General features: G+C 40.1%; 5 protein-coding genes and 1 non-coding gene across 8 annotated transcripts; 4 read left to right on the top strand and 2 right to left on the bottom strand.

Moving 5' to 3' along the window:
- Positions 1–28: 28 nt before the first annotated feature.
- On the top strand, positions 29–10,927 carry LOC135646051 (uncharacterized). Of its 2 annotated transcripts, XM_065165149.1 has the most exons (9): positions 30–367; positions 447–561; positions 922–1,868; positions 3,081–4,629; positions 4,893–5,304; positions 5,431–5,561; positions 6,877–7,706; positions 8,783–8,895; positions 10,178–10,927. In XM_065165149.1, exons 1-9 carry the CDS (start codon positions 314–316, stop codon positions 10,476–10,478), a joined length of 4,452 nt encoding a protein of 1,483 aa, XP_065021221.1. In that variant the 5' UTR covers positions 30–313; the 3' UTR covers positions 10,479–10,927. The 2 variants fall into 2 exon arrangements, with proteins under 2 accessions (XP_065021222.1, XP_065021221.1); XM_065165150.1 differs by lacking the exons at positions 8,783–8,895; positions 10,178–10,927 and having other exon boundaries at positions 29–367; positions 6,817–6,954.
- Positions 10,928–11,617: 690 nt separating this feature from the next.
- Positions 11,618–11,690, bottom strand: TRNAR-CCG (transfer RNA arginine (anticodon CCG)). The gene has a single exon. It is a non-coding gene; the product is annotated as a tRNA-Arg (tRNA).
- An 82-nt stretch (positions 11,691–11,772) lies between these two features.
- Positions 11,773–14,232, top strand: LOC103994305 (pentatricopeptide repeat-containing protein At4g20770-like). Its single transcript, XM_018830398.2, has one exon. The coding sequence runs from the start codon at positions 11,802–11,804 to the stop codon at positions 14,172–14,174; it is 2,373 nt and encodes a 790-aa protein (XP_018685943.2). The 5' UTR covers positions 11,773–11,801; the 3' UTR covers positions 14,175–14,232.
- Positions 14,233–15,247: 1,015 nt separating this feature from the next.
- On the top strand, positions 15,248–21,119 carry LOC135644897 (WD repeat-containing protein 26 homolog). The gene is made up of 5 exons (XM_065162857.1): positions 15,248–15,500; positions 16,587–17,487; positions 18,351–18,452; positions 19,206–19,835; positions 20,738–21,119. Exons 2-5 carry the CDS (start codon positions 16,693–16,695, stop codon positions 20,969–20,971), a joined length of 1,761 nt encoding a protein of 586 aa, XP_065018929.1. The 5' UTR covers positions 15,248–15,500; positions 16,587–16,692; the 3' UTR covers positions 20,972–21,119.
- Positions 21,120–21,534: 415 nt separating this feature from the next.
- On the top strand, positions 21,535–25,137 carry LOC135582260 (uncharacterized). Of its 2 annotated transcripts, XM_009413766.3 has the most exons (4): positions 21,535–21,964; positions 23,672–23,836; positions 23,940–23,989; positions 24,987–25,137. In XM_009413766.3, the coding sequence occupies exons 1-3, from the start codon at positions 21,730–21,732 to the stop codon at positions 23,975–23,977; spliced, it is 438 nt and encodes a 145-aa protein (XP_009412041.2). In that variant the 5' UTR covers positions 21,535–21,729; the 3' UTR covers positions 23,978–23,989; positions 24,987–25,137. The 2 variants fall into 2 exon arrangements, with proteins under 2 accessions (XP_009412041.2, XP_065018931.1); XM_065162859.1 differs by lacking the exon at positions 24,987–25,137 and having other exon boundaries at positions 21,536–21,964; positions 23,940–24,225.
- On the bottom strand, positions 25,129–26,675 carry LOC135644898 (uncharacterized). Its single transcript, XM_065162858.1, has 2 exons — positions 25,455–26,675; positions 25,129–25,380 (listed from the first exon to the last, which is right to left on the bottom strand). Exon 1 carries the CDS (start codon positions 26,550–26,552, stop codon positions 25,455–25,457), a length of 1,098 nt encoding a protein of 365 aa, XP_065018930.1. The 5' UTR covers positions 26,553–26,675; the 3' UTR covers positions 25,129–25,380.
- Positions 26,676–27,480: the final 805 nt, after the last annotated feature.

A 27,480-nucleotide genomic window follows, 5' to 3' on the forward strand; every position in this document is an offset into this window, starting at 1 on the left:
ACCCTATTTTTAAGTGTGGCTTCGCCGGTAGGATTCACTCCGAAGACTCACTCTGAAGCGCGACCGACCGTCTTCGGCGTCGAATCCCGCACCGCCACTAAAACCCTAAAACTAAACCGTTTTCTTCTTCACCCCCAAATCCCGTCCTAAACCCTGCCCTTGACCTCGATCCGGTCCCCATCCCTGCTCCTCGCCCTTCTCCCATGGCGGCGGAGGTAGCCTCGGATACCGTAATGAAGTTGTAATCTCCGACCGCTTAAAACCCTAGCCGTGAGCTCGAACCCGTCTTCCTGACCCGTTCTCCGCTTCTACGATGGCGGCGGACGTAGCCTCGGATTCCGATCCCCTGAATCCGTGCTGTGCCAAGGTGAAGTCTCGGTTCCACCCTATTTTCTTTCTTGGTCGTGTTTTGCTGTCGAGGTTTCTGATGTTATTCCTGTTTGCAGCTTAGACAAAAGTTCTTGAAGTTGGAGGGAAGCAGGAACGCTCTCCGGCAAGCCGTGCAGATCCTCGAGCAGCAGCTTAATAAGCTTGAAAGCGAGAATGCGAATCTCAAAAAGGGTATTTGACCTCATTCTTTCTCACGTTGTTGATTTGCTAATGCTCTGTCTCAACTGGGCTTGGACGAGGCATGTATGCTCATATTGCGCTGTTATCAGGCCATAGCGTCCATATAGTCTGTGCCCTTATGCGCACGTCCTATATGTGCATGCAAGATTGCATCTTTTACTGATGTTTCGTTGGATGGTACTTTGCTTTATAAATTCAGTACCGTGCCTGTCAAGTGGAGTGCATATCTATGCCTAAAATTAAATATCTTTATTTGGGCTCTCTTTATGCTAAAACCGAGTTTTACGTTATTCCTCTCACTTGTTGAACCAAGAGGATTTGTTACATTTAGTGTTTTTTTTTTCTATCCAGTAAATCGGGAACAAGAGAATGCAGAGTTTCATAAAAGGTCAAAGGAAGAAGAATCAAGTATCATACATACATTGGAGAAACAGATTAATGAATTGAAGTCTGAGATAAGTGCTTATCAACAAATGGAAACCAAAGATCACAGTAACTCACTGGACACTCATATTGCTGAAAGGGATGCAGAGATAAAGATGCTGAAAGAGAGTCTTGTTAAAGAGAAAATGAGAGGTGATGCCGAGAAAAAGAAGGCTGAAATAGCGACGAAGAAAGCTGCAGATGCAAAGAAGTTGCTGGATATGGAGAAGAGTAAATGTGATGATGCAAGGAAGCTTGCTAATGCTGATAAAAAGAAAGCTGAGGAAGTTAGACTTTCTTTGGAAAAATTTAAAACTGAAGTCAATGAAGCCAGGGCCAAATTAGTGGCAGAAAGAACCAAAGCGCATGAATTTGATAAATTAATTGAAGAAGAAAAGCAGAAGACTATTATGGAAAAGAAGCGTGCAGAGTTAGAGAGGACAAAAGCTGAAGAGCTAAGTAAGATTTTGGAAGTGCAACGTAGAGAGGCAAGGGACGATAAGGTCCGTGTAGAACATATGAAGCAAATGCTGGAGGATGAGAAGCAACACAAAGAGAACTTACAAAGGAAGTTAGTAGAGATTCTTTCGGAACGAGAAGCTGCAAGCGGCTGTCTATGTTCTCGGGATAAGAAATTAAAGGGTGACACAAGCGCCAAACCTGCTGTTGTGAAAACCCTGAAAGAACAACTAAAGTTTGCAAAGAAGCAACTAAAGTATGCTAAAAGAATGACTAAGCTTGAGAAGGCGGAGAAAAAGCTTATCAGCCAGCAATTTCATCTATTGAAGCAGGAGTTTATCCAACTCTCATGCCACCTGAAGATGCTCGGTGATCAAATATCTCACGTAACTGAAGGTACACATAGCCTTGGAAAGGTTTGTAATCAGTTTCTTCTTTGTGCTTCGTATGCTTATATTGTGGTTGCTTTTGTTACTTCAACAAGGTTTTGCTTGCATTTTCTTGATGTTGTGGCCATCATTCTGTTATTTTGCTGATGCTAGAAACTTAGAGACACCATGTTGATTATGTCTGTTTCCATGATTGTGAAGTTAGCGAACAAAAGCTCCATTTGATGCTAACATGCATAAAGTTACCAGATTAGTATGCATCAAGGGTTCATGTGATGTTTGTTTTTATTTTTCAATCTCAAATTTACCGATAATTGAATATCTTTATTTGCATTCAACGCCATTCCTTAAGTTGTCCTTGGATTCTAAATTCTATGTGGATAAAGTTGTGTGCTTACATTTCAGGAACTTTTTATCCTCATGAAGCTCAGGTTGGCTTTTGGTTTGCAATGAATGTGTAACTTGATGCTTCTGAAATATTGCAGGTGACTCGTGATCCAGGAACTTGTTTATTGGGTATTCCAGGCTTCAAAATGTCCACATGTTGGCTAGCGATGCATAACTGTATTAGTATTCTAACTGAGTCAAATGTGCTCTGCTAAAACTGATCATAAGTTGCATTTTTGAAGTTTAATGGACATATCCTGCAAACCTCTTGAGTATGTTCACATAATTTGTGGCAAATGTAGTCCATTACTAGGGAATCAGGTCCCTTTCTCATTTCATTGATTACCTTTTTTTCCTGCATCTTAAGGAGGAAAAATATCTCAACAAACTGCCATATGTCTATTATGAACTTTCCTGTTATGTTGGATTTGTAAAATTTTGGAGATCTCTAGCCTCTGTAATGCCTCTAAAAACATTGGTAAAAAATTGTAAAGCCAAGGCTAAATAATAGCAAATACTGGTCAAATCCAAGGGATAAAAATGTTCTCTTTGCCATTAGGAACCGACTTCAGGATGTCCATAGAGCGATCTTGTTATTAAGTTTATTTTAAAGAATTTTTGTTTCTCACTTGAATCCAATTTTGCTGAGGAAAATCTATTCAAACATCACATGTTCTGTATTGTTCTTTTGTTTGGAATGTTTGGTACCCTGAGCCTTTGAGCGGTCAATCACTAACATTGTATAGTATTTTTTTTTTTCTTTTGTGTTGGACTTATAATTGATAATGCTTTATCCTTTGCACAAAAAATTATCTCTTTCTATCATTCTAAATGCTTAACGAACTTCTACAGATTGAGGATCCTTTGAGATACAATTTGCAAAATGTCAGCCTCGGTCTTAGGTGTTCGGAGAGAGATTTTCAACTGGGAAACTGTTGCTGCAAGGGTTCATTTCATATTCCTGGTTCAACGAGAGAATGCTCTTGCTTCGCTGCATCTGGACGACAGCATGCAAGAAAAATCACAGGTACTAAATCTGAAGTGGACCCTCTGACTAGAGATTCCAGTAGAAACAGGCCGCAGAGTTCTACAGTCTGTTCCACTTCCACAACTTGTCGTGATAGAGAGTTGATGGGCTCACAGGCAATTGATGCTACATTCCTGGCGACATCATCTAAACTGGCGGAAGGCTTCTCAAGTCATGGACTGATCATCCCAAATGTACCACGTGCAGATGCTGAGCATGTACATAATAAAATGACTGCATCTGAAGCAAAAAAAACACATAGAAGTTGCATTAAAAAAAAAACACATAGGAGTGGATCTGTTTATGAAGGAAACAAATTCACAGATAAGATACAAGTTTGTGGTGGTGGGAAGAAAAGGAAGATACATGATCCAATGGCATCTATTACATCATTCTGTGATAAGGACAATCAAGTACATTTGGTAGAGAGACATTTTTCAGGGAAAAATCTGATGAGAACTAAAGGTGCCCCCCTCAAAGAAATTTGCCACCAGAATAGTGGAATGTCTAAGATCATTAATGCTTCAAGAGGTTTACGTACTGAAATGCATGGGAGTTTCATGTCTGCAGAAGATAGGCTGGGAATTACACATCTGCAACCTTCTAGTCAAGTTCGAAAGGATGAAATTGATATTGATTGTTCCATGCTACCATGCTTCCCATGTAAATCCAAAATTAGTGAAAATAATCCTTTAAACATAATAGAGGAGATTCCTGCTGTTAGCAATGATCAAGCTGATTTAGTTTTCCTTGAGAATGGAACTCGTGAGGATTGTATGAAGCTACTGATGTTGGATGATGTCGATGATGAGAGAAGATACAGGGAAGCAATTGAAAGACCTCTTTCACCTACTTTGCCTGTAATAAAGTGTCCTGTCGTTGGGTTGAAAGGAGAGGACCATTCTCACTATTTGATCAAGGAACATTTCAGAGAGCCTACAAATGACAAAGACACTTTTGAGACCTATCACTGCTTTGATGTAATTAATGGGGAAATCAATTCAAACAAGTTTGAGCTTGTAAAGCCAACACCTCCCGTATTGAAAGATAATGTAGGTTCTGTTCATGCATCTGAAGAATCAGAACTTAATAATGCACGTACATTTATGAGAGACTTAAACAAACATGAGGAGCTGAATAATTTTGGACATAACCATGAGAATAATATATCTTCAGGTGCTGGAAAGGGATTTGATATGAGGGATATAGATGTCACAATGAACACTACTGACTTCCCGCCATCTATCATGAAGTTGCGAGAAAATTTACAAGCTGAGCCTCTTGTCCATCATGTTATTGATCCATATGTTGCTTCTGCTTTAAATGTTGGGAGCAATGCTTCAACAAGGGAGAATGACCAACATTTGGCATCAGGTAATTTTAGTTGTATTGCGAGTAAATCACTTCTATTAGTAAAAGGACATATATATCTTTGTGAACTTATGATGCCCCAAATGCAGGCTTATTTGATGATCAGGTTAATGATATAATGAAAGAACATGATAACCATCATGCTAAAAAGAAATCATTGGTTATTGATAAGTTGTATAACATCTTGCAGCTGACTTGTATGGCTTTGCTAGGGATGTAGGATGATTTTTAAACTGAATAGATCCTGATATACTCACAAACTGTAGGAAATGACTCTCTTGGTGGTGAAAAATCTTCTCAAACTGGCTGTCATCAAACATCAAATCCTGGTCAAATAGTAAGAAGTGAAAGTTATGTTCATGTATCTGCCAAACAGGAGTTAGTAAATCCACTTGGAGGCAATGTTGGACTTGAGGAGACAACTGGGTTCTGTGATGCCTTTTCAGATACTGAGGATGAAAATAGTATATCACATATCATTCAAGCTAGAAATAACATTGCATCTGAGAAAACTGGGTGCTGTGTTGTCTTTTCACATACCAAGGATGAAGATAGCATATCACGTATCATTCAAGCTAGAAATAACCTTGCATCTAAGAACTTTGGGAGATCTCAAGTGGATTGCAATATTGTGGAAGTCCTTCACTCCCTGGCATTGGAGTTGGACCTTCAATCAGAGTAAGTAATTTGATGCCACACTTATTTAAGTTTATGTTAACTTAACATTGTAGTAGTGTAAGAATTTATTTCTAACCTTTCTAGTAGATCTGTAACATGTTCTGCAATTGGCTTTTGTTTGTTCAGGGAAAAAGTATGTGTTTTCTTTTCATTGCTATTGGGCAACATTGCTGTTTCACTGTTTGCAAATTCTGGAAGTATAATGGTTGAGAATGTTTTACAGTTCACAAAATCTTTTGCAACAGAGACTAGTAAAGGTTTGCTTCTCTTGCACCCAACTGTTTGAGTTTTCTGCGATTTAATTATGAAGCAGATTTTATGATTATGACTGAGTTTCAATGTAAAGCAATTCATGTGCATGTGATGCAGGCTTGTTTTCTTGATTATGATGCCTTTCCTTTTTCTTCTGTATTCTACTTTTATTCTTCAATTTTGATTATTTGTTTCCATACAATTTTTATCAATTAGGAATCTCTCATCAATGAGATTAAAAAGCTAGAAAATGGTTATTAAAATTGCATAATTATGAGAATGACATCCTTAAGTAGCTAATGCCAAATGATTCATCAGACTTTTTGTCTAACTAATGTGTCAATCAACAACCTGTTAAGATGATTTCTGAAAAGAGATTGCTTTTTCGTGGCATAAGAAAATGACGCAATTTGTATAATGTACTTCCTGTACTTCACAGAGGAATTATTGTGAAAGGATGTTGGCCAATGATACTTTATATCTTGACCTAGGTGTTTCAATAAGCTGATAGATCATGTTTGTGGATGACTCCAATGTTGGTGAAACCCTCTCGAAAAAGCTATTTTTGGGAGTTGACTCACATTTGTGTAGAATCATAAGGCAAGCAATATTCCATTATTTCTGATCAGGTTATTGTGCAAGTCAATGTTCAAAGCCACATTTTGCATAAAAATTATTCCTAAGCCTTATCCCTTTTTTGCCATAGTTATTGTACTAAGCATTCTTGCATTGTGTATCAGTTTTGATTGCCACTATCTCTAGATTTTTAAGTTGTTTCTTTTGTGTGTTTCATGAAGTTTTTTCCCCCTATTTTTTCAAGTTTTATGAAATTAATTCAGCTTCTTGCAAGTCTTAGATCGAATTGCTTGTCAACTTCTCCATAGATTCTCAGCTTGGTAAATGATACATTTTCTATACATGTGCTATTTTTTGTCCTAACAAATTGTTTGTTTATCCTCTCCCTCTCTCTCTCTCTCTCAAATATGTTTGAAGTGCCTGGACTCTTTAGTCAATACATTTGTTTCGTACAGGACTAACACCTGACATACATATTCCTTTAAAACATTGAGGCAGGTAGTGGAACCTAGAAAAAGCACCTTTCTGGCACAATTAATTCGCCAAATTCTGCTTAATATGTTTTCACTAGTTCTATGTTTCAACTGAGTTAAGAGTAGATATATCATGCCTTGGTTTTCTCATTGTATCTTGTTGGTATTAAACCTACTATAAATGGTCCAAGGAATTATCAGTTTCTTGTAGGTTGCTTGGCCGTTCCTTTTTTCAGTCAAGATTGGTAACCAACCCATACTTCTCTTGTAGTGATTTCGGATGCAACAGCTTGCCAGTATTTTTCAGAAATTTGCCAGTTAGATATCTTATTGCACCTAATTGACGATTTTCTAATAACAAGAAGGATTATGGTGTGTAATGGTATGGAGTCAGAGCAGACATGTTCTTCACCTCTATCTAGCAAATCTTATCAGTTGAATGGGCAAAACGTGACCGAGGCAGCTGCTAAAACTTATCAGCTAATAGCTGCAAGCATCTTATCGGCCTCTATTTGTGCAGTATTTGACCAAATTGGTTTTCTTCTTGAAGTTTCTTATAAAGTTCTTTGTCTGTGTAAACATGATACAAATTGCAATTTGTTGATGCTGCACATTTTTGCTTTTGCAATTGGTGAGAAATTTTTTACCATGGAGAAATTCAATTTTCATGTGAGTGCCATAAAGTCAGTGGTTTCACTGCTTGAGAGTGGACATCATTCACTTCTGTCTTTTTGTTCAGCTTCTGATGTGGACATCTGTTTTTCACCTTGCAAGCAATGTCCTTTTTCCAAAGATGCAGTTTGTACAGAAAAAAATGTTTCCATGCTGATGGACATATTACAAGATTCTTTTGCTGGGAGTTCATCTGTGGGATATTCATTTACCTCATCATTGTACCCACTATCTGAATCCAATCCTCGACTTAAAGAAGGTATTTGTTGTTCAAGAGAACCTGATAGTTTGGGTGGTCAGTGTGAAGCATCATGTGTGTTATTCAAGTATGGAGATTATGCAGTTGATTTTTTGAACTATACTTCCAAGAGGGCCCTTTGCTACTTCGTTGATATTGTTTCTGTTGTTGAGCTATTTGGTTGCTACATGGTACCTTTCTACTTCATCTTTTTTTCAGATTTATGTGAAGTTTGTTAATGGATTGTTTGTTTGATCATCTTTGTCATGTCTAGCCTAGAATTTTTTTATTTGCTTGATAAAATTTGTTAATGTGGTGAAATTATGGTTACATGACAATTTCTTGTTAGTGATTTTGTGATTCAGCTCAAGTTAGAAGTAGGAATTGATCTATTTGTTAGCAAATTGTCATTGCATGTATTTTGACCAAGAGTTTTGTTGTCTTCCATGTTAACATGTGCTGCTTAATATTTGTAATATCTTAACTTGTATTTCTATGATGAGTTTCTGCCTTTGGTTAAGTTGCTAAATGCAATCCAAGGATGTTAAACTCGCTATCCGGGCAGTAGGATCATGTGATCTTATGGCCCATATCTGGCCTGGCTACTTGGGCAGGTTGCTGAAACTTAAAAATGGTGGAATCAGCCTGAGTCTCAAGTTGACTCGGTAAGGTCAATTTAGGGTTTGCATTGGTGGTCTGATATGCTCAAAGGAGATCATATGTAGGCGAGTTTGCATTGGTGATCTTAGCTTTTGTATTTGCTTTAACCAATGTCTATTTAAAAGATTAGAGACTTAATTGTGGGAAGGAGATCAACTACTGAACCAACTGGAATGGACTTCGCAACATCCCGAATCTTGGATATCTTCACTTGTTGTCTCTCTTTGAATATCCCTTGATATAATTGATCATTTGCTGCCTAAAGTTAGAACTAATTTTTCCTTCTACCCCTCTTCTGATTCTCTTTTTATTAATTATTGTTAGTATTTTTCTATAGTAATAATACTTATTTAGATCCTTTCACTGTGTATAAGCTTTTGGATATTTGAATATGTAAGTATTGGTATTAAACATGTTACAGGGGCATCCAGAACACATTTTTTGAACAAATTGTTATGCATATGAAAGCTTGCATCCATATGGTCACTTAACTTCAGAATGGTTTCTATTAATTTTCATGTTTAAATTCTGTTTCTTTTGGATGATGTAATAATTTCTAAAATTAAAAATGCTCATCAACTAAAATTTTGTCGTCCTCATATTCCAGAATTGGAAATGGATATCTGACAATCTTCTTTTGCGCCTTCTGAATATGCTGGAATCATACCCACCAAATGAATTTTCAGCTGCGGTTGTTGTGCTGGTTGGGCAACTAGGAAGGTATGCTTTTTCTGTCTTACATGAGTCAATGTCTGCACTCCTGACTTTGAAAATTTGACTACCAGAGTGCTTAGTTATGAATAAGTAGGATTTATTTTGTGGAATAGGAAGGATAATTATTACCATCATGACTTGTTGTGTTACTGCTGTTTGAAGAGTTGGCTAAAATGCTTGTGTAGAATTAAAAATTAATAGTAGTGTCATTGACTTGATAATAAATAGCATATATGTAGGTATATTTGTATAGATACATATTGCTACTTCTCGACAAATTTGCTCAATGTCAAGGTTTTTGTGATGCTAATAGATTTGAACAAGGACATTTTGTCCCCCAGTGTTATGAAATTATATAATACTTGGGGTAATGTGTTCTCATAGTTAATGCAAATTCAATGGCATCAGTTCAAAATCTATTTATTACAGGCTAATAGTTTTATTTATCTGAATGTACCATACACTAGGTCTATCAACAGACTGGTACTTGAACAGATCTGATCTAGTTTGATGAAACTAAATATGGATCGTATTTCCATCTGAAAAAATCAATTCTTGATTTCAAATGTACATTGAATTGTTGAGCTCTATAATGTATCCACTATATGATAAATCTAATCGTAAAACTATCAAGGCTTTAATTCATGTGTTTTTCTTCTTTGCTCCCTCTTCTATCCTATTGTTCCCGTGAAATCCCATCCTAATGCCTTCATCACAATTAACGACTATAAGCAAGCAAGGTGAACCAGAAAACTCTGCCAATATTGCCACTTTTGGTCTTGGTGTCACCACCTTGTGGTTCTAGACATTCAAATCAGCTCTGATGGTAAGCCAAATCCTGGACATGATGGCCACACCACTTACCTGCGATGACAGTCTCCAAATTAGCTTCTCTTCCATTGATCCACTGATCAGGGTTGATTTATCTTGGGTCAGTTATGACTGGATCACCTTAATTGGAGTAGACTGGATTGTGTTTGCACCTTGATTGTGGATATTAAGCCAAATGGGATCTGTTAATCTGGTTACAATACTTCCATAAACTTTATAATAATCTCATTTCTGCAACCAGTATGGAGTCATGCCTCATGAATTGTGGCGAGCTTGTGATAATAATATAAAAAAGGTGTTTTTGGGAACATATTTAATTCGTTTTGCTTTTTGCGGTCACTATAGTCTGCATTATTCCTCCACTAAAAAGTTTTAACCATGTAATGGTCTTAATTATTAATCTTGAATGAAGCTTCAACTGAAATTCTTCTAACATATGTATTTATTCGTTTTCCAGGTTTGGGGTTGATTCGGGAGGGTATCAGCAGATTGGGGTTCCACAACTGAGAAACAAGCTATCTTCTCTGCTTGATACATATGCAAAGGGAAGAAGCAACCTTCCTGATCAACTTGCTGTTGTTGGTGCTCTGGTTAATCTTCTTCCCGTTAGTTTCGAAGAAATAATCAATGGGCGCCTTGAACATCCAGTTGACACTAGTCATTCTCACCAAATCGAACCAGTAAAGCAGTGGTTTTCTAACCTGGACAAGAAACTGCAAATTTTGGTATCAAATTTCTTTGGACATGCTGATCTATAGCAACTCTGTTTCTTCTTCCTAATCAACTTGCCGTTGTTGGCTCTCTGGTTAATCTTCTTCCCATTAGTTTCGAAGAAATAATCGACAGGCCCCTTGAACATCCAGTTGACATCAAGCAAGAAACTGCAAATTTTGGTATCAAACTTCTTTGGACATATGCTGATCTATAGCAACTCTGTGTCTTCTTGTGTGTCACATGATCCATGCATTCATTCACTTAACTCATCCAAAGTGTAGTTCCTGATTTGATGAGTTTTGCTGCTTCCATTACTCCATCATAGTAACTAATTTTGATAATGCTGTACAGATATATTATTTATGCTGCTGGGTGCAGTTTTTTCCTTGGCAATCTAACATCTGTTGTCACTTTGCATCATTAAAATTGTAGCTGGAGTTTTTTAGTAAAGCAAAAAACATGTGGATGTATTAATTCTTGCATGATTAACCAATCAGTTGGCCACCTTGTTGGATTCCAAAATGTATGATTAATTGCCTGATAATCACAATTTTTTAGTAAGGAAAAGTTATCTTTGATACCATTTATAAAACATTGAATGATTTAGCAATTTTCTTTTCCAGAAGATTAAAATGTTAAGAGAAATCATAATAAAATTGCAGGAGATTGAAAAAAGTAACAAAAAATAGAAACAAAAAAAAAATGAAGAAAAACCTAAAGCCATCCATTCAGTCACCTTCTTTGCTTTAGTAAATGCATGATTAAGAGTATAATCATCAAAACTTTCTAATAAGAAAAATAATCTTTAATATCATTTAAATCACCAGCTGACATAGTAATTTTCTCTCGCTGCAGATTAAAAAGAAAGAGATAAATTAAAATGAAACTGTGGATATTGAGAAAAATCCGAAAGGTAGTAATAAAAAAATAAATAGACCAAAATAAATAGACCAAAATAAATAAACCAAGAAAATAAAAAAAATGATTTTCCTGAAAAATCTCTTCTTTTATTTTTTGATTGATGCTTTCATTTTTTAATTTCTCATTTCATGTTGTTATTTTTTTTCAAATACTCTAAATATTCTTCCCTACCTCTGCTGTGTTGGTTATGAATTTAGTAGCTTTGTTCTCAATACCATATAGAAAGAACAAAAAAAAAAAGATATTTGAAGAATTTGTCTAGCGATCGCGATGGGACTCGAACCCACAATCTCCCGCTCCGGAGGCGAGCGCCTTATCCATTAGGCCACGCGATCTCGAATGGTAAATTTAGCTAATTATTTTATAAGTATGTTAATATATTATGAACTGTGAAACCCATATATATAGCTTGACGCTGTCGGCTTCGGGCTGCGTGAAGAGACGGCATGAACCATGCAAGATTTGCCCACCTCGCTGACCTCCTCCATTGCTGCATCGCCAACCGGTCCCACCTCCACGGCAGAGCCGCCCACGCCCGCATCCTCTCCGCCGGCCTCTCCGCCGACACCTTCCTCTCCAACCGCCTCATCGAGCTCTACGCACGGTGCCATAGCATTGGCTACGCCGTCAACGTCTTCCGCTCCATCCCTTGCCCGAATGTCTTTTCCTGGAATGCTATTGTGTCCGCTTGCTCCAAGTCCGGGGATTTGGAGTTAGCCCATCAGCTGTTTGTGCAAATGCCTGACAAGAACGTCGTGTCCTGGAACACCATGATTGGCGCCTTGGCGCGCGGTGGGTCCGAGGAGGCAGCGTTGGACTTGTACTCTGTGATGACTAGGGAAGGATTCATCCCGACCAATTTCACCTTCGCCAGCGTCTTGAGCGCGTGTGGCAGCCTCATGGCCCTGCAGGATGGCCGCAGGTGCCACGGGATTGCTGTGAAAATTGGCCTCGATGGGAATCTATTCGTGGAGAATGCTTTGCTCGGGATGTACGCAAAATGTGGGAGCTCTGGTGATGCAGTCAAAGTGTTCGACAGGATATCACATCCAAATGAGGTCTCGATCACTGCGATGATGGGCTGTATGATGCAGAGTGGTTCCATCGAGGAAGCCGTAAGATTGTTTGAGAGGATGCATAGGAGCGGAATTCTCATCGATCCAGTTGCTGTTTCCAGCGTGTTGTGTGCTTGTGCCAGAGCTGAAGGAGATGAGCTTGGCATTCCTCGACATCATGGGTTAGTGCTTGGCCAGTTGATACAAGCTCTTGCAGTTAAGTACGGCTTTGAATCTGATCTTCATGTGGGCAATTCTCTGATTGATATGTACGCCAAGTGTGGGAACACGGATGAAGCTGAATTGCTTTTCAATACATTGCCAAATATCAATGTTGTTTCTTGGAATGTTTTGATAGCTGGATATGGTCATAAAGGTGACAGCATAAAGGCTATAGCCATGTTGAAATTGATGCAGCAACATGGTTTCGAACCGGATGAAGTCACTTACATCAGTTTGCTAGCTGCGTGTGTGAAGACAGGTGACATTGCGGCAGCACATGAGATGTTTGACAAGATAGTGGAACCTAATGTTAGGTCGTGGAATGCTATACTCTCTGGCTACTGCCAAGAGGAAAGCCATGACAGAGCAGTCGAACTATTTAGGAAGATGCAGTTTCAGAATGTGCTGCCCGATCAAACTACTTTGGCCATTATTCTAAGTTCTTGTTCGGCTTTGGGTCTTCTGGACTTTGGGAAGCAAGCGCATTCTGCCTCAATAAGAGCCATGCTTCATGTTGATGTGTTTGTTGCCAGTGGACTGGTGGATATGTACTCAAAATGTGGGCATATCAAGGTGGCAAGGCTGGTCTTCGATAGGATGACAGAGAGGGATGTTGTCAGTTGGAATGCAATGATAACTGGCTTTGCACATCATTCTCAAAACAGAGAAGCTTTTGCTGTATTCAAGCAGATGCGTCAAGATGGCATGTTCCCCACCGAATCCTCCTATGCAAGCGTGATATGCTCATGCGCTAGACTGTCGTCATTGCCTCAGGGAAGACAGATACATGCCCAAACTGCTAAAGATGGTTATGAGTTCCGTGTTTATGTCGGGAGTGCTTTGATTGATATGTATGCTAAATGTGGTAATGTAGATGAAGCACGCAGGTTTTTCGATACCATGCCAACCAAGAATGTTGTTTCATGGAATGAGATGATACATGGATATGCCCAAAATGGCTATGGCAAGAGAGCTGTGGAACTCTTTGAACACATGCTGAGAACAGATGAGAAACCAAATAGTGTGACCTTCATAGCTGTTCTTGCTGCATGTAGTCATGCTGGGATGGTTGACAAGGGAATTAAAATCCTCGATACAATGGAAAAGGACCATGGAATCCAGCCACTTGCTGTTCATTACACTTGTGTGATTGATTCTCTTGGTCGTGCTGGTCGCCTTGTGGAAGCTGAAGCCTTAGTAGACAAGATGCCATGCGTAGATGATCCTGTCCTGTGGGAGGTATTGCTTAGCGCATGTGCTGTTCATGGAAATGCTACACTTGCGAAACGTGCCGCAGAGAAGCTTTTCCTGCTTGACCCCCTAAGCTCGGCTCCATACGTTCTTCTGTCCAATATATATGCTTCCCTAGGTAGATGGGATGATGCATCTGCTGTTAGGGCATTGATGAATGGTCGAGGGGTGGCGAAGGATCGTGGTTACAGCTGGATAGACAATAAGAATGGTGTTCGTGCATTCATGGTAGACGATGATCTATGGATGGTCAATGCTGAGAAACAAGCATCAGTTCATGGTGCAAATTGATGTGAAACTGAAGTTTCTTACTGTGACTTCAGCATTTAAACTGAAGTTGTAGTCTGCATGTTGAAATTTGGTTTCTGAAGGAATTGCGATCTCTTCCAGCAGCGGCATTGCGATTTCATCTTGAGCTGAGATTCCACAAGCAGGCTTGGGATTCTGATCCTTGGAGAAGAGGAGTTGCTCAACTTGCATAGATGCCTACATTTTGAATGGAGAAACTTCTTTCAAGAATCTGATGAGCATGGGAGAAGAGATATCAGCAGCAAATTGTGAGATGAACACTGGATTTCCAAGGCCTTCTGCAACACAAGGAGCATGAATTGGTTTTCTAGCATGAGATGTTATATGTCGACGTCCATCCCTCGATCCATTGGAGGAACTCTTCCCAGCATCGACTGCGTTTCTCAGTGGCAATGATTTGGAGGAACTCAAGCAAGAAAGGGACATCGATGGACATCATCCATGCCAAAAGTCTCCCCCATTGAACTTGAGGTACCTGCACGTGATCCAGGTATTGACATCAGACTTTCTGGTTATTAGATGACTTCTGATCTTGAAGTTGAAGCTCAAGCTTGATGAATATGTTGACGTCGTGTTGGAATGTAGCACCTGGTAGCTGGCTTTGCATTCATTTGGCTGCAGCAAGCTTGTGCCATTCCATATCGTGAAGCTCTTCTCGTCGATGGTGACGATTCGAGGAATTCAAGCTTACGAGGACTCTCTGCATCCCTTTGTTCGCCGTCCTCTGGTCCGGCGCACCATTTCATCAAACATCTCATCTGCAAATACGTTTATCGCGCTCGTGTGTCTGGCCTACGTGTCCCGTGAAAGGTGCTCCATCGACGACAGTGGGCCGTGTCACCGGCCAAATCAGTGGCGTTTTCCGAATCTTGAGACCGAGAGACGCTGCGTTGATCTTAAAGTTCTCGTACACCAACGTAAAAAAAATAAATAAAAAAAAGAAAGAAAACAAATGGAAGGAGGAGGAGGAGATAGAAGAGATCCGGAAGGCACTCTCTTTTATTTGAGTCGGTTTCCTGCACCCCAAGCCATCTCCTCTCTCTCTCTCTCTCTCTCTCTCTCTCTCCTTGCTTTCGTCTCACATCTCTCTTCCTTATCTTTCTTCCTCTTCTTCGAGGGCCAATTCAAGGCATCAATCCAGCTACAGATACTAAAGCAGGAGTCCCTGTAGCCCCTTCCCCTTTGGGATCCGAGGCTTTGGGACCGAACTGATCGCGCTGCAGAGCCCGGTCGGTGCTCGATTTGGGGCGATCAGCCATCGGTCTTGGATCCACCAGACCTTGGGGGTTCCTTTTGATCGATTTGGAGGTCAGCTTTTCTGTTATCGATCTGTTCTTTGCTGTTGCTATTTGTCTTGGTACTTAGGTTCTTGTCGGTGGCTAGTTTCTTGACTTGGGATTTGGTGAAATCCCGCCATTGGATGTGCCGGTTCTGGATCATGTGCTTTCGACTCGCGATTCTTAACTCTGTTGCAGTATCAAACAAATGTCTTAAGTGGATTCAGAATTTATCTAGTATGGATGGCATAATTTGTTTTGACGGGGAAGTTGCTTGTTGGGTGCTCAACCCAACATGATCTTGTAACATCGTTCCGGTTTCTGTTTATTGTTTCGTAGTTATCTGACTTGAAGTTAGTGTTAGTGCATCTTTCGGTTAACTGAATATGATCAATGTAAGAACATTGCAGTCTTCCAATTGTTGACCTTATTCTTCATTCTAAGGCTGAGACTTTCTCCTTTTTGTGCTCGATTGGGTCTGTCAAAATGCGCAGGAGGTATTCAAATCACTTGCTATTGATAGGCAATAATGAATTAAAGTTACTAGCCCCTGTCGTTTCTTGGCTTTGTACTTGAAAATGTGTTGCGCCAACTAATTTCTCATAAGATTTCCAATTGAGCATGATTCAATCACATAAGCAGAATTTGATTAGTGTAGGAACTAGTAAAACTAGTCAAGCAGATATCATGTTACCAAGTTATCCTGCTGTTTAGGAAATGTCCCCAAGGTGTTTATTGAGACTAGACTAAAGCATTTTAGTTGTGCTAACCTGTCAAACTGAAGACACAAGAATTGTACCAACTTCATCCTTTGCTCACTATTTGATTTGGTGTTTCGTGTGATTTCTTCATTCTTATGGAACTGAACTGCTCTCTCTCTCTCTCTCTCTCTCTCTCTCTAACTTTTGTTTCTTTCCCCCTTTGTTGATATATAGATTATCAAGGACTAGTGCATTTACCTGCTTGATATTGGATATAATTAGTTGCATCTCATTGGGGGAGATCCTTTGTTGGTTTATAGATTATCAAGGATAAGTGCATTTACCTGCTTAAGATTGGATAGAATTAGTTGCATCTCATTGGGGGGAATTAACCAAATATCAATTCTTCTATGTAGGAAGTCTTTGCATATCCAGTTCATCAACTTCCAAGCAATTACATCAGTCTTGTGTGCAGCTGTATCTTGTTTTCTGGAATTTTATATGGGCTGATTCTGGCATTTCATGGGAGGTTTAGACGATGATGAACCACCAGCAAAACGTGTGAAAGCATCCTCAGCAGAATTGAGGAGCCTCTTGAACACTTCATCTTCTTTGCTACACATTGGTTGTTTGGGAGGTCCAATGGCCAAACCGTTGCCATTCCACGGGGAACAAGATATGATTGGTTCGAAAGGTGTAATTAAAAGGGCTGAGTTTGTCAGAATCATCACCAAGACCTTATATTCTCTTGGATATGAAAAGAGTGGAGCAATCCTGGAGGAGGAGTCTGGGATTTCCTTGCACTCATCAGTGGTCAATCTTTTCAGGAAACAAGTGCTTGATGGAAATTGGGATGGAAGTTTGGAGACATTGCACAAAATAGGTCTTGTGGATGAAAATTTACTGAAATATTCTTCATTTTTGATATTGGAGCAAAAGTACTTTGAACTGTTGGAGACTAATGATTTCATGGATGCATTGAAGACATTGAGATGTGAAATTACTCCTCTTGGCATCAACAAAAAGCGGGTGCACGAGCTTGCTAGCTGTATTGTCTCTCCTTCACATCATGTTTTACTTAGGTTTGCCAATCTTGGAACTGAAACTTCAAATCCTGGACTAAAGCTTCTAGAGGAATTGCAGAAACTGCTTCCTCCAACAGTGATGATACCTGAGAGGAGGTTGGAGCATTTGGTTGAACAGGCACTTGGTTTGCAAAGGGAATCTTGTTATTTCCACAACTCTCTTGATAGTTCCCTCTCATTGTATGCTGATCATAATTGTGGCAAGGATCAGTTACCTTCTTATACCGCTCAGGTTTGGCATTCACCATATCCTTAAATTGTATCATTCTCATCCACGCCAATCTATGGTTTATCTGGTAAATTGGTTTAAATACTGCAGAAAATTGCAATAAATACAGATATTTAATTGAGGAAAATGACCAAATTAGTAAGGATGGGAAGATGGAAGCTAGGAAACGATGTGATATTGCATCTTAAATACTGAGCTACCATATGTAGATGTGTGTTGTGTAGGAGGATGAACTTTTCGATCATACATTAAAAGATACTTGGAACTTTGCTTGCTTATCTTGAGATATGTTGACCTTTCGTCTTGAACTCTGATTTTGGAAAGTCACTGACATTTTTTTGTGGCCAACACCAAATAGGAACTATAGACAGTCACATATAAGATATGAGTAACACCAAAGGTGTAGTCATTCATAAAAATAAAAAATCTAAAACTTCAGTTTAAATTAATTTCCGTGGTTTCTAGAGTTCATTTCAAGAAGAAATGAGATAATTGAGGATTTTGAATCGTGGACTCTCTGCAAGGTTGAATTATACTTGGTGGATTTGCAGGTTTCTGTAATCTGAGCATTGACATTCAACAGTTGTTGAATTATGAGTTTTGCCCATTTTTTTGTGTTTTTTATGAGTTTGGTATGCTACAAAAAAGTAACTTTCACTGGTTAAGGAGCAAGGCTAAGCATAGAGCAGCAGAATAGAGCCAATTTATGTTGGCAAATCTTAAAGAAAAAGGGAGAGAAAAGAGAGTGTTAGATCTTCAGATTGAAAAAATAGATTATATATTGTTGCTTGGTGCTATTATGATTCTTGTGGTATTTAATAACAATACATCTTATATTTGAAAATTGCTCTATCTATGTTCAACAGGTGTTGCAAGAACACCATGATGAAGTATGGTTTTTACAGTTCTCAAACCACGGAAAATATTTAGCGTCATCATCAAATGATAAATCTGCTATTATATGGGAGGTATATCATTGGACCTGAATTACCATTATCTATTATTCCCTTGGTTTGCAAGCTTATTAACACTTGTTCGATAATTTTTTGGATGAGCATGAGTTATGATGGACCTTGGTTTTCCTATTGAAAAGGTTGAGCCTTACAGAGCTCAGTTGCTACCTTTCTGCAGTGCAGAGCACTAATTTTTTTCTCACTATCTTTCATGTTAAATATGTTCCAGTATTGTACGGATGCAGATGCAGGAATCAGATTGTGCACAGATTGGATTGAAATGTCTAGTATAATAAGTTGTTGACAATAAAACATGAGATGTCTATGAGATATGACAAGTACATCTAAGTATCATACTAGAATTAGCTATAGGAGCAATAGAAATAAATAAAATGACTACTGCCAAGTGGTTAATTCTAAACATATCTTTTGGATACCATAATGAAAATAAAAAAAAGGGGAGAATGATAAAAATATGAAGTCTATTAGATTTTAAGTTAACTTTAAATTATCTAAATTTGTAACAACTTTTGACTGTTTCCCCTTACTAATCCATTAGATTAAAAGGTAGGCCAGTCGAGTGCACCAAGTTTCCTGTTAATATGTGGTTTGATTTGAGTCAACGTATGCAGCCAACAGAAATTTAGAAAAGCTATAAACTTAACAGAATAAGTATCTGTTTAATTTAGGCCAACATTAGTTGAGGCCTTTCCTTAACTGATAATCTTTTGTTGCTCTGGTGTAAGCTTTATGCCGTTTGATATCCAGGTTCATGAAGATGAAGGATTGTCATTGAAACACAAGCTGATTGATCATCAGAAAGCTGTCTTGATGATTGCTTGGAGCCCTGATGACAGCCAGCTTCTCACATGTGGAATGGAAGAAGTTGTAAGACGCTGGGATGTTCACTCAGGAGAATGCCTCCAAGTCTATGAAAAAACTGGTCTTGGACTGATTTCTTGCGGTTGGTTCCCAGATGGAAAACGATTATTTTCTGGTGTTACAGATAAGAGTATCTGCATCTGGGACTTGGATGGTAAAGAAATTGACTCCTGGAATGGCCTGCGAACCAGTATGACCTCTGACATCTCCATCACGAAAGATGGTCGACATATTATAAACACGTGCAAGGGAAATGTGATTATGTTGCTAGATAGGGAAATGAAGATGGAGAAGCTAGTAGAAGAGGAACAGCCTATTACTTCTTTTACACTATCAGGCGATGATAATTTTTTACTTGTAAACTTGATAAACCAGGAGATTCACTTATGGTGCATAAAAGATGATCCCAGACTCATTACGAGATACAAAGGTCATAGACGGAGCCGATATCTAATAAGGTCCTGTTTTGGGGGCATTAAACAGGCTTTCATTGCCAGCGGAAGTGAAGATTCACAGGTACAATTTTTACTGAAAATCATATGGATATGCTTTCCTCAGTCTTTTCCACCTATTGGTATTGATAAGTAAATTAATCTATCTGTGCGATTACATCTCCATGTACAATTTGTCTCATTTTGACTTTATTATGTGGGTTGTTAGTGCATTACTCTCAGGAATTCTCTTTTCTGCTAGATAACCTGGAATGTAGCATGTCTGGGATTACCCCTTCACTTAATGCATGCACTTTATTCTTGTTTCTGAAAAGATTCCATCCCTCATTTGTATTTTAGTAAGATGTTACAGTCGGTTCTTGTTTCCTCCCCCCTGAATATTTTTTGGATTTTTTTGTGACAACAGAAAACGGGTATGCTTAGCATATCCGAATGTACAAGAGGGGTTACTATTGTGAAATTGGTTTTAGATAATTTTTCCTTTTTAATCCTGGTGTTTGTGCTCCCGGTAAGAAAAGTTGGTACTGGAAGCCATGGTTCAGTTCAGGCCTGGGTAGTTGTAGATGTGATGCTAGTTAACCTCTTAGAGACTAGATTGTAAGGTGCATAGTTAACTTGTGAAGGAAAAGAGTGGTCAAGTGGTTTTGTGGAGAGGCAGATGACGGAAAGATTGTCAGAGTTGTAAGAGTTGAATTTTGTTCCACATGGTCAAAAGAAATTACAAGTCTTGGCTACTAGTGTTTCTAGTTCTGTATTGGTGTATTTTAATGTTTGCATTCAGTACAAGGGTCTGTCTACTCTACCAGAGAATTTACTTGAAGTTTCAGTAATTTGCTTGAAATTCTTGACCGGCTCAAGAAAAATATAACCTACTTTTCTCTTAATACATGATCATATGAATTTTTTTTAATCATGGTCTTCTATTGATGTGCCAGTTACTTGATGGGATAAATCTATTGTGGTCAGGTGTACATATGGCATCGTGGCAGCGGAGATCTTGTTGAGGCTCTTCCTGGACATTCCGGCGCTGTCAACTGCGTGAGCTGGAATCCGTCCAACCCTCACATGCTCGCCTCCGCCAGTGATGACCACACTATCCGCGTATGGGGACTAAGCAAGAAAGTTGATCTGAAGCCCACCAGTGAGGGCCACAGCAACGGGGTAGTAGCTCATCGGCAGTGCAACGGACACTGCAAATGAATGATCTATTGCCAAAAACAAGCCGGTTAAGTGTGACATCCTCTTCACTTGGTCCATTGATCTTGTATATCCTTCTAACCCCTTGTAATGGCACCATTGTTCTGGTTCACTCTGTGACTTTCAACTAATGTATTGCCCTTTTGAATCAGGAGGCTTTATTGTCCTCTCAATCTGCACTTGGCTTCATCCACCTTTATTATGTTACCACAGCTGCATTCTCAAAATTATCATCTGTGAATGTGTGAATGGCTTTCGAATTCTTGTGAGAAAAATGGGAGAATATAAAATCTGATGGATATACTATCATTAATTTAGATTTAAATATTTTACATCATACGGTTGTAGATTTATCAAATTTGTTAGAATCATTACGATTATGTCTGTGATCGAAAGTAGTGTACTGGTTCGACTCAACCAATTCAGTTCTTCTGTCACTTTCGAATCAAACTTATAAATCAATTCAATTCTGAGATTAAATGAGAGATGTTATAGCATGCTCACCGTCTTTTGATTGTTGCATGTGAAAGTTTGATATATAATATTTGATTGAATATTAACGATTTATGCTTTCATTAGTTCTCATGACATCTCGGGTAGTCGGAACGGAATTTTCAAGAGGAACGGTTGGTTGAACCACAAGAGAGCTCGGTTCGGATTGGCATCGGGTTCGAGTCGATCGAAATCAGACCCGGTTAAATCGCAGGGAGCTCGAGAACGCAATCCATCGAAAGGAAGCAGGCAGAAGGGGCTGAACCACCATGGACGACGGCGATATCCCGGCGACCTCCAGGGCCTCGTCCGAGCCTTCCGCCAGTGGAGGTGGCGGGGTGAATGGCACCGAGGGACCTGCTGCCGGCCACGAGGGGTGGGACGCCCTGGCACGGGGGATCGCTTCGACGCTGGGGGCCGTGATGAGGGAGTTCGATTCCAGAGCGGAGGGTACCGCCCGGAGACAGGACGAGCTCTCCCTTTCTCTAGATCGCCTCACAGGAGGTAGAACCCATTGATTCTGATATTATTTGGGGTTTGGGGTCTTCTTTAAGGCAATTTATCAGCTTTTATCAAGTTTTCCTTGGCCTCTTTTTTGTTGGGGGAAATTGACATCCGCCTTTTATTTCTCTTAGTCAAAATTGAAGCAAAATTTGAGGGTTTACATCAAATTTAACGAATCTTTTGATGGTCTTCTAGATCGGAGTTAGAATTCCAGCTCTGCTTTCGTGAATTCTATATGGTTATTGATTTCTGTCGAGGCACTTGTTAATGAATTTTCATTTGCAGAGTACATCACCTCTTTTTCTTCTATCACATCATCTAAATGTATGACATAAGGAATTAAATGTTGTTCTTTGCTCTGTACTCTTTAAGAAATCTTTGATGGCAAATATGCCTAAGGATATAGTTGTGCTTGTGAGCTTTCAGGCTTGCATTTTTGATAGGCAGTTATGTCCTTGTATTTGATCTTAGCATCGAAGCTTTGACATTTACTGGGTAGATTTTGACTGAGCACAACTTCACATATCAACTAATGGGCATATTTCCATGGCATATGCCCTAAATTCGGTTATCCATTTTCATCTGGTTCAGCAGCGAAAGAAGAATCCTGTTTAGGTTGCTCTTTTTGTGCATTCCTTTATTGAAATCTATGACTTGTATAATATGATATACTGATTGCCTCAAGTACTCCTTTTTCTTATTCACTTTGTCCAAAAAGCGGTCAGCATGCGACCAGGTATGTGGATGCAGTTCTTCAACCACTTTGCATAAGGCCTGTGCATATTATTATTGGATGCGCAATTTAATAGGCACGAATATGGAAATTGCAAATGAGACTAACATGTTATTCTCTTTGCTTTTATTTTTGGTTAAACTATTCTTATTATGTTATAACAAATGGTTTTTGATGCAAAATTCACCACCCAAGTACTAGCTCTTTTTATCATTTTTTTAACAGCTTCTGAAGTGAGTATCAAAAGTATCCTCCAAGTTCTTGATATGACAATAATATATATTTTATCTATGTATTATTAGAACTTCATTATATAAAGTTCTCTCGGTATCAATTATGTATTGTTTTGAATATGTTAGTAATAACAGCAATTGTTGTTACATATGTGCTATATGGTACTTAGATCTCCTGTACAGATTTAGCTACTTTTTAGAAACTTACAGGCAGGGAATGACTTGACTGAATTCTTTAAAATGTTATATGCTGGGTCTCATTTTTTAATTTTTCTGTGTCTTGGTTATTTTTAATTTTTTTACTTTTTGTAACTCTTTCACTGTTTAATGCAAGAGGTATTATTTTTTCTTAGAAAAACTAATTTGTAAAAGTTTTCCTTGTCAAATCTAAACAGGTATTCCTAGGCATGTATCAGGCTGTTACACCACCGGTTTTTGACACCTTTTCGGTGATTTGATTTAAGATGGCAAATTCAGCGAGTTGCATATTATAAAAAAAGTACCAGGCAATTTAGTGTAACCTGGTTCAAGACAATTTGAAAACAAATTGATCAAGGGACCAACCCTTTTGTTTTCTAAATACTGTCTCAACATATACTTATAAGAGTCATTTGAGATCATGGAATTCTTTCAATGGGTGTCTGTTGCCAAGTTAATATGCTTGCCGGCCTTAGTTTCGCTTTAAACTGATCCATATGTTTTTTTATGCTTAAACTAACTTGTATATATTGCTTGTTGCAGAACTAGACATATTGTTAGAAGATGCACCTTTGCCGTTCATTATGCAATATGCTGCCAAAATCTCCTCTCTCTGCAAAAGGGTTTCAGCGCTGAACTTACTTTTGAAATCGATTCAGAGGCGCATTGATAACATGGACCAAATGCTTTCTACTGGCTTACCCACTGGTATAGCTTGACCTTACGTACATCCTCCAGAGTTAGTGTGCTTCACAACAATGTTCTGATGATCATATATCTGCTGATTGAGGGTTAAAATTTCTCTTTATAGATAACCATCAATTGACAGAGCAGTCACTTCATTATTGACTTGCAATTCAGGTACTTTGATTTCTTTGATCGACATTCTAAATTTTGATTATGTTTCTTTGATGTCTCATTCGTGTAGGTTATTATTCTTTGTATAAATAGTGTAGCTGCATTTGTTTTCACAGATGATAGCTACTTATTGTTAAGAGTAAAGTGATGTATGTCGTACAGGGCTCAAACTTTGTCATCTTTAATGCTGTGCTTTTTCATTATCTACTATCCAAAAGATTTTTCGTCCTTTCTTCGCCCCTCTAGTTATCTCATGATTGAGCAAAAGCTTTAAACTGGTTTGTTTTAATCTTAAAAGTGCAACAGTTTAGTTTCAATCCATTACTTGTTTGATTTACATGAGAGCAGCTTCCCCTTTTTCTTTGGCATTTTCTAGTTCATTACTCTGCGCCTATTGTTTCTTGAATCTTGAGATAAGTCATTCAAAGGATCATTATAGCTAATTGCTGAGTACATCGTGACCAAATTGGATGCAATTGCTCATCGGCTATTATAGCACACATCTTCCGGAATCCTTGTTGCTGCTACTGACACATCGACTCACTTCAAACCTTACCATGCTTTATCGGAAAAGGCTGCATATCTCATTCATTTGTGTAGTTTCTAGATGGGAGTTTCACATTTGCCGTTCTCATGTGTTTGTAGATGTTTGTACTTGAAATAAATCCATTAGCTTAATGAGGAACTTGTGCAAGTACATGAGAAGCTCAAACCTATATTTTTTCGGTCAACCTAAATGTTTGCTGCATCAGTTTCAAGTAGAAAGGTGCTCTTAATCTCAGGTTGGCCCCCATGACAAGTTTCACATAGTGGTGATTTGCCATAGTTCACCATTGTGTTTCTACTCTTACATTTTATAGAACAGTCGAATAAAATTTAGATTTCTGATTAATACAAAATTAAGAATTAGCTTTAACTATGGCTTCATCAGTTTGTGTTCATTTTGGTGCTCGTAATCAAAGTTCCATTCCAAGACTAATCCAATGCATTTGTGTTACAGGTAGTGCAAAATAGCAACAAAACCTGCATGTCAGGAACAGAATTCTGTGTACTCTACACCCATCTTATGCAAACGACTGTTGTGTTGAACTTCACTTGTTGAATGACGCTCGTTCCCCAAATATACAACTCATCAAAGGATCTAAAAATAATCGTATAAATCATCATCGAATTGTAGAACATTTTAGAGTCATCCATGGCAGTGTGGCTTGGAAGGCAGCGCACATCACAAGGGGGTACACACAAGCGTACGGCGGCGGAGGACGGCGCCACCAACCATTTCGTTAAACCCGTGTTCCGGCGCACGATAGCTCAAAGAGGACGGTTGCGCTGACAGGAGCACATCCCCCAACCCCACAAAGGTTTTGGAGGGAAAAAATGGAACAGAGAACCGACTTGGAGGAGGAAAACAAACGGTCAATGAAATTGGCGTTAGCCTTCGATGAAGAGGGAGGCGAGGATGTGTTACCTAATCCCTCTGGTTCGTGGTTTTCTCGCTGCGAGTCGCAGACGAGCCCCGGACAGGCTTCTCCTGCTTCTGCGGCGAGAACAGCTGGCCGAACCCGAAGGCCGGGCAGGCCCTTCCCGAGCCGCGGAGGGAGCAGACCGGGACGTTGAGCACCGGGGTCACCCGGACGACGGTGGCGGAGTAGGACCGCTCCATCCCCCGCGCCCGCGGCCTCGGACCGCCCGTGAAGCTCCCCGGGCTGCTTGAGCTCCGCTCCAGCCCGTGGAACACAACCTTCCCCGACGGGTTCATCCTAGGACTGTCCACCGGCACAATCGGCGGCGGCGTTATCTCCGACGACGCTGTCCGTCTGATCCGGCTCCGGCCTGGTTCCGCCACAGCCGGAAGTGGCCGGACCAACCGGACCGTCGGGATGTGGTGGCTGGGTTTGTCCGAGTCAAGAGAGAGCCGGGGGGGGTCCTCGTGGTCAGGGCCGCGGGAGGAGATCGAAACGGAGTCCGACTTGGTGTTGTGGAGAAGAGGAAGGCTTAGCGACGCCTCGAGCGGGGACATTTTGAGATTCCGGTGAAACAAATGCTTAAGGGACCTGGCGTCAGGGTTAGGGTTCTTGGATTTGGCGGCGGCGAGGGCAGGAGAAACCTTCACCGGATCGGGCTTCGGCGTCGCCGCTCTCTTGAGGCCGAGCAGCTCCCGCCACCGGCTGGTGCAGCTCGGCGCTCGGGGAGAGAAGGCGTAGGGGTCCGATCCGGAATCCTCGGCCATTCGCAGCGTCTTCGCTCGCTCCGGCGAGGGGATCTCGGCAGCGGAACGCAACGCCACCGGCTTCGCCACCGCCATTTGGAGAGGCACCAGCTTCCCATCGACAAACAGCTCGTCGGCGGGGAGCATGGCAACGGGATCATGCAGTCGGAACTCGAAGTCGACGAAGTCGCCACCAGATTCATCCCCGTCAGGTCCCTCCCTGCCCGGTTCATCAGCCTTGTCGTCATCAGCGGCAGCGATTAGGTCGCTTCCGAGGGAGATCCTGGGGCCGAGGCGGCAGAAGGCGGAGAACGCCGGAGGGCAGGCGACATCGGTGACCAAGGCGGAGGCCACCATCTCATACCATTAAACAGCGAAGAGAGACAGGTTTGGCCTTCAACCACTCCCGGGTCTCCATTTACTTATATGAACACGGTTCGTGTTTGGGCCGGTCCGGTCCAGAATGAGGACGAACCAGATGGCGACATGCGAGGGATCAGACGTCCCTTGCTCGCATCATTTTTGGTGCGGGCGAAGACCCAGATCGTATTTATCGGCTTGCATTCTACCCACTCGGTAACCCGCCTTGCAAAAGAGTGGACGCCGGCACTGGACCCACCCGTGATCGATTGGCTCAATCAAACTGCGTAAAATGTGTCGGTAAGTTGGCAAATATTAATTTTACGTGGCAGTCAAGATTCCTGCAGCGTGTCCCCGTGACCATCGATGACCGGGGACCACCAGGCCTTTGTTCATACACTCCGTCCATTTACCACAGATTAGGAATCGACGGCTGGGTTAATTCGTGGAGAAAGTTGACCAAATATAGAGAGATAAAATGACTATTACACCCCCATCGTTCGTCTAGGTACATCGAAGTAGGAAGGGGTATATGGGGCTGTCTCTGAGCTAGTGACCAAATTATCTTCTAAGACCAGGCGATTCTTTGTTGGCTCCTTGAGGACCACGAGACGCTTATTCGGACCACTGCATGGCCAGCTCCGACACGTGTCACGAGGGGGGGTGCTTCCCAAGTGGGCAATTTTGACCCTTAAAATATAGAAGATTTTTTTTTCTCCTTTTTCTTTTTTCCATAAATTTATATTGTCTCACAATTGATCTTAAGCTTTCAAGTAGGTAGAAAGGAGTAAAAGAAAAAGTCTGAAGAAAATGATCAAATGCATAAATCTTTCTCCACTTTTTAGAGGATCATCATTTGTTTAAGCTTCTGAAAATATATAGTGATATCATTATCTCATGATATGTTGTTTAGTTCACCTATATA

The sequence above is a fragment of the Musa acuminata genome, chromosome BXJ3-8 (genome assembly GCF_036884655.1).
Source record: "Musa acuminata AAA Group cultivar baxijiao chromosome BXJ3-8, Cavendish_Baxijiao_AAA, whole genome shotgun sequence".
NCBI lineage: Eukaryota > Viridiplantae > Streptophyta > Magnoliopsida > Zingiberales > Musaceae > Musa > Musa acuminata.